This window comes from Eurypyga helias, unplaced genomic scaffold (assembly GCF_000690775.1).
Source record: "Eurypyga helias isolate BGI_N326 unplaced genomic scaffold, ASM69077v1 scaffold45682, whole genome shotgun sequence".
In the NCBI taxonomy this organism is placed as follows: domain Eukaryota; kingdom Metazoa; phylum Chordata; class Aves; order Eurypygiformes; family Eurypygidae; genus Eurypyga; species Eurypyga helias.
This window is the reverse complement of record NW_010237426.1, coordinates 1-6,319: the sequence shown is the minus strand read 5'-3', so window position 1 is coordinate 6,319 and position 6,319 is coordinate 1. Positions and strand designations below refer to the sequence as shown.

Sequence of the window (6,319 nt, the reverse complement as noted above, 5' to 3'; positions counted from 1 at the left end):
CAACCCCGTCCCTCGCCCTGCTGGCCACACTTCTCCTGATGCAGCCCAGGATATGGTTGGTTCTAATGTAGAAAATAGCGTCCACGAGAAACACGGAAGCACTACAACTGGGATACTGGAAGACTTTTATCATGAGAATCTCAAGAGCTGCCTATTTCTAACACTTGAGAGAAAAAGATTGGGTTTTTCTTATACTGAAAATATTTGAATGAACACTAGTTGCGTGCTTTGCTTTCCAAAGAAATGTTCTCTTTCCAGTACCTTTATTCCAGAACCTTCAGTCCTAAACCAACCCAAAACCTAACCTCACCCTTGACTTGGGCTGCAAACCTTCTTATTACTGAAAGTTACGCAGCCATGCAAAGTGCAAGGTTGTGGTTTTCTGTCTAACCAAGCTCTAGAATCTAAGCTTATAGAGTTTTTAATTGATTTCTAGCACAGAGGGCTATAAATAAACCCCTAAAAGCATCAGCCCAAATAGCAAGTCCTGCCAAGCCTGCAGGCAGCCTGAAAGCTAGGAGAGGTGTGAATTGCCTCATTCATTTCTGGAGTCTCCAACAAGGCGGATATGAATTATGTAAGAGAAGTGCATTGAAAAGCGTTCTCTCAAGAGGCTTCCCGCAAGTCCAGGCATGTGAAAGTCACAGATCAAAGCTACTGGATTAAGGAGACAGATTCTACATTTCTACAGTGAGCCCTCCAAAGAGAAGGAGGAAAATCCCCAATGACAGAAGGGATACGAAAGGCACTGAATACCACCAGACTGTAATACTAAAGCAGAAATGAGTAAAAGATGTCTTGGAAATATTTTCCTGATGACAGGAAATGACAGAGGGTAGCCGAAATGCTGCACTGAAGGGAATGTGCTCTGCTCAGTATATGGGGGGTTTTTGGTGTTTTAGTCTGAAAAGATGAGCTTTAACCTACTCAAGTTTTAGAAAGTATTTTCACCGGTGCTTTTCTTCATTCCTCAACTCAGAGCCAAGCAGCTAAACCTGTGCACAGCTGACGTACATCACTGCCCCTCCATAACTCTTCTCTCCTTTGGATAGAGCAAGGAAACTCAACTCAGTCCCTGTATTTGTTCAAGTGACTGACTACATGTTCCTCACACAGAAGTTGCCATGTCATTTGTCTTCTGAGCTCAGTTTCAGAACTACTTCTGCTGGTAAGACTACTGGCTCAGGAGAATTTTTAAGAAGACCCACCTCACTTCGTAATGCGATACTTTCAAAACGCTAATGAGAAGAGATCTTTCACACATCAGCAATGAAATCACAGAGAACTCTCTACAAAAGCTGAAACCTTCGAAACTAACCTTGAAAGAGCGATGGCTGGATGTTGCTGACGTACTGGAATGCGTTTTTAAAGAAGACCAACATCGTGGAATACACTACTTGATTCTTGTATTTAGCATGCGCGTCACTATCAAAGTTACTGATGTACCGGCAGAGGTCTTTCATTCGATGCAAAATATCACCGAAACTTCTGAAAAAGAGAGACAGAAAGAATTCAGGATGTTACACAGACTCCAAAACTAAAGGCACGAAAGCATGAGGACTATGAACAACGTAGCGGTTTGGCTGAGGAAATCTCCAAGCTGCAATGCAGTGGAGGCTGGGAATGCACACCAGTGAAACGTCACTGAACATTTACCCTATTTCTCCTTGCTGAGGCACCTAGGGAAGGATACCCCAGCGCTACAGCCCTTACGAACAACTTTTATCAACAAAGACTCAATGCAGAAACTAATTTGAAAGCGGATCCACGTTTTTGCTTTACACTGTAGAGGCTTGAAAGAAAAGCTGCACTGAATTTACACAAAATGTCCTCGTGGTAAAATCCTTCAACCCATCCCCTTAAGAATTGAAGATCCAAATTCTCCTTGAGAAGAAATACCCCGAAAAGCACACATTTCTCACCTTCTTCCCTTATCCATTTGCCATTCACACCTCATTCCCACCACAGACAGTATTTTAAACAGCCTCTCCCAAGGATCTGTAATCTGGGATGATTTCTCTGTGAGACCATCTATTACATATTTCTGAGAGTTACGCTTGCTTGGAGACATAATATCAGAGGAATCTTGGGAACCTGGGAAAACCAGCACATTTTTCTCTTCATAAAGAAATCAAACCAACCGATTTATGATTCTATGATTTTCAGGAAGGAGACATGTAAAAACGTACATCGGAGCTTTCAGGGTAACCGTTCTCTACTGAGAAGGCCAACGGAGCAGCAGGCATTTAGGCCTCCCCGTACAAGAAAGCTGAAAGGCTGGACAAGGAGATCTTGGACATTTTGTCCTACCTCTCAGTACGTATGTTGAAGCATCACGACTAAGTAGATGAAACATCATGAGGCATTTTGGTTTCAAAGAACCAAGAAACATCAATGGATGCCCCATCCCTGGAAGTGTTCAAGGCCAGGCTGGACGAGGCTTGGAGCAACCCGGTCTAGTGGAAGGTGTCCCTGCCTGTGGCAGGGGGCTTAGAACTGGATGATCTTTAAGGTCCCTTCCAACCCAAACCCTTCTATGATTCTATGATCAAATTCTTATCTACAGGATACATTAAAGTAATGCATTCATCCCCTATGTACATCACTTCAGTAATACTTAAACACAATCTAAGAAAGGTTAATTTTGTAAAAATATTCTTACCTTGATACTGGCTTTCTGTCTGTGTAGATCTAGTTACATAGTTAATATAAAATTCAGCTGCTTTATTCAGGTATTTATATAACAAGCTGGCAGGAAGTCGAACATCGGGGTTGTTAATTATTAGAGGAAGAACGTCACAAACTGAAATAAGAAACAAACCAAGAAAACATTTAGGTTTGCGTGGTTTTTTGTTCTGTTTGTCCTACATAAGTTTTATTAACCAGCAACGTGAGCCTCCACCTCTGGCTATATAGTCAGCCTGGCCTAATATGGCCTGAGCCTCTTCTGATTATAGAATAGAATCATAGAATCACAGAATGGTTTGGGTTGGAAGGGACCTTAAAGACCATCCAGTCCCAACCCCCCTGCCATGGGCAGGGACACCTTCCACTAGACCAGGTTGCTCCAAGCCTCATCCAGCCTGGCCTTGAAGACATCCAGGGATGGGACATCCACAACATCTCTGGGCAACCTGTCCCAGTGCCTCACCACCCTCTCTGTGAAGAATTTCTTCCTGACATCTAATCTAAACCTCCCTGATTTCAATTTGTACCCATTACCCCTTGTCCTATCACTACAAGCTCTTGTAAAAAGTCCTCTCCCAGCACCCTTGTAGGCCCCCTTCAGATACTGGAATGCTGAAAGATTAAAGATTAAAAGAAAGAAAAAAGAAAAAAAAGAAAGAAAAGAAAAAGAAAAAAGAAAAAGAAAAAAAGAAAGCTGAAAGATTAAAGCGGTCTGCTAATCTTAATTAAGTAATTCACTGAATTCACTCCTGCCATACTGAAAATCTGTATAACAAACCAAGAACATGAAGATTTTCTTACCAAATAACTTTCTAAAACAATTCACCGGGGATTCTTGCTCTTCAATACTTTCAGCGTCTAACAGCGTTTCTCCAAGGCCTACCTGTGTAAGCAGAGGTGAAAATCAAATGCTGGACCAGGGGGTTTAGAAACTTTTTGAACAGCGATTCAATGGAGTTGAACAATAATTCAGTGGATGCGTGAGTATCAAGTCACTACATGGCAATTGCGTGTGCTAGACACTAAATATATAGTTAAACTATCCCTACGTAACAACAGGTGAAAAGCAAGGCCTGAAGACAGCAAAACAAGGCCAAGAGAAACGCTGTAGGTGTGACTGCAGCAGTAAAGACGTGCGCAGACGGGTGAAAGCGATAAAGGTAGCAGGCACTGAAGCTGCAGCTTGTCACCTGAGCTGCAGTAATTGACGCCGCACTCCGCTCAACACCAGTACGAGCTAGAATGTGTTGGAGTAAGTCAGCCGCAGACTAGCGGGTTTTATAGTCTTTGAACTATTTTTAAGCTAGATTTAAACTGTCCTTAAACAAAGCAGGTGATCATTAAAGGGGTCCACCTGTAGTTATGTAAGCCAAAGCAAACATGCTGCTTGTTAGAATCTAGCTATAACCTCAAAGCTCTTTGCCCTCAGTGACAAGAGCTGAAGCAATACTCTTTCTTAGACTATAATACTCCTCCACACTCTTTTTTGGGCTATTCTGCTCTTTGAAAAAGCATGAAATATTCTTTGCATTTACAAAACAAAGAATTGGTTTTATTTCACAGAATCACAGAACGGTTTGGGTTGGAAGGGACCTTAAAGACCATCCAGTCCCACCCCCTGCCATGGGCAGGGACACCTTCCACTAGACCAGGTTGCTCCAAGCCTCATCCAGCCTGGCCTTGGACACTTCCAGAGATGGGGCATCCACAGCTTCTCTGGGCAACCTGTCCCATTTGCTTCCATTTGATTTCTGCCCAATTCTTTCCTGGTGGTAACCTCACGATATTCAGCAATCTGAACTACCAGTCACAATTAAACACAACGACTCACCCTCTCTAGGCAAAGGAAAACACATTTCAGCAAAATCTCAAGAAACACAACATCAATACCCCAAACAGTTACTATGAGTTTCTCTTTTCTTACCCCATGTTGCACCACAGTCTCTGGGAAACGTCGCAGCAGTAGCAGCAGCATTTCTGCCCTTTCAATTGTGTTAAAACACTGCTCCGTGGCTTTCAGTAACATTTCACATTGGATCCGACCAGGAAGGGTTTCAAATAGTCCTGAAAAACCAAATTGAAATGTTTAACTTGCTACACCTGAATTGTGAAGGTGACTGACAAAGGGTAGAAGCCCAGTCAATGTCCCCTTGCCATGCAGAGTGAAGGAGATGTCCTTATACTGCTTTTAGTATCTATGCCTGGAAAAAAACAGCCATTTCTTTCAGTGAAAACCCTATGAATATTCATTCATGTGTTTATTAGGGTGCACAGAACTTGAATTGACAAGCAAGCCTGCTAATGAGTGGAATACTGAAAATCCTAATACTTAAATGCTTGACAATTCAAGATGCTTTTGCAAGAACGTTCATTTCTTTCTTTACTTATACACTTCTACAATTAATACTTTCATTATTAAAAGGTAGCGTTTTTCAATTTACATTTCCAGTGAGACACTGAAAAGAAACCCACGTATCCTCCCTGTAAGTTTTATGTATTCTCAAAATCAAACACACCCCATAAAAACCTAAATGTTTCCTATTGGAATAGCCTGCATCCAGAGTTACACACTGCTTATCTTTAGAGCTTCTGAGGCACATATTCAAACAGCAGGTTGTAACTCGTCAGGTGTAAAACCTGCTTTCAAAACCACCTGTAGTTGCCAGCAGCAAACACCAGGCCCTTCTGGTCACTGTTCGTTTTCACAACCCTCACTTCATATATACAAATTCACCCCATTTCTACCATCACTCACTGCTCTCTGCAATCAGTGGGACAATGAGTTGCAAGTCCCATTCCACTTATTGCCTATGTAATCTCTTTTCCAAGTGCTTGTTTGTTCAGGCAGACTTAGTCTATCCATATCAGAGATAGAGCAACAGCAATCAGCTCCTCATGTCCCTTTGTGCTTCCTAAGCCTAGCACAATGAATGAAGCTTCTAAGGCTGAACAAAAAGATCTGCAACCCACAAGCAAAGTTAAAAAGACTGACATGGACTTGCCACAATAGATACGCAACCTGAGGGCTTATCTTTAGATAAGGACTCTCCCTATCCACCACACAGAACCCTTACCTCTTAAAAACTGCGTCTGCTTGTCCTCCGAGTCATTCCTTAATGCTGACGTAATAACGCTAATCTCCCTCCACACAGCAGGTTGGTCAGGAAAATTCACAAACCTGTAATAAAGTTTGAGGCAAGGAATGCACAGACATCTCAAAATCTGTTTCCGAGATAAAACCTTCCTATGAAAGAATGTGCACGGGCAAATGGAAAAAACAAAACCTTCCTTTTTACTGTTTGTTTTAAATTATTAAGATCTTTTCTGCTTAATTTATCCACGCAGATTTCCAAGAACACTCACATGATATTTTCTGAAACTCTGACAAGCACCTGGGATAATTACTGTAGAGTCCCAGCTCTGATTACTTACATGTCATAGAGCAGCCTGCCCGCAGACGCTGTCCTTTCAGCATTCCTCTCGATCGTGTACATCTCATACTGAAGATGGAAGAACAGAACGTTAGCTTTCTTAAATATATTTAGGAATCAGAGCAGTCCTTCCACTCCAAAAAGCTGCCCCCAGTTTGCCACAACAGCCTGAATAACAGAATAACAGAAAGGCCAAGTGC

General features: G+C 42.1%; 1 protein-coding gene across 1 annotated transcript in view; it reads right to left on the bottom strand.

Moving 5' to 3' along the window:
* INTS10 (integrator complex subunit 10) overlaps positions 1-6,195 on the bottom strand; it is a 10,338-nt gene extending 4,143 nt beyond the window's left edge. The window contains exons 1-7 of the mRNA XM_010147452.1: positions 6,121-6,195; positions 5,763-5,866; positions 4,613-4,752; positions 3,490-3,571; positions 2,663-2,803; positions 1,923-2,094; positions 1,319-1,488 (exon numbers count right to left, since the gene is read on the bottom strand). Of these exons, the coding sequence (XP_010145754.1) occupies positions 1,319-1,488; positions 1,923-2,094; positions 2,663-2,803; positions 3,490-3,571; positions 4,613-4,752; positions 5,763-5,866; positions 6,121-6,182 (871 nt within the window). The 5' untranslated portion in view covers positions 6,183-6,195. The remainder of the gene's footprint in view (positions 1-1,318; positions 1,489-1,922; positions 2,095-2,662; positions 2,804-3,489; positions 3,572-4,612; positions 4,753-5,762; positions 5,867-6,120) is intronic.
* Positions 6,196-6,319: the final 124 nt, after the last annotated feature.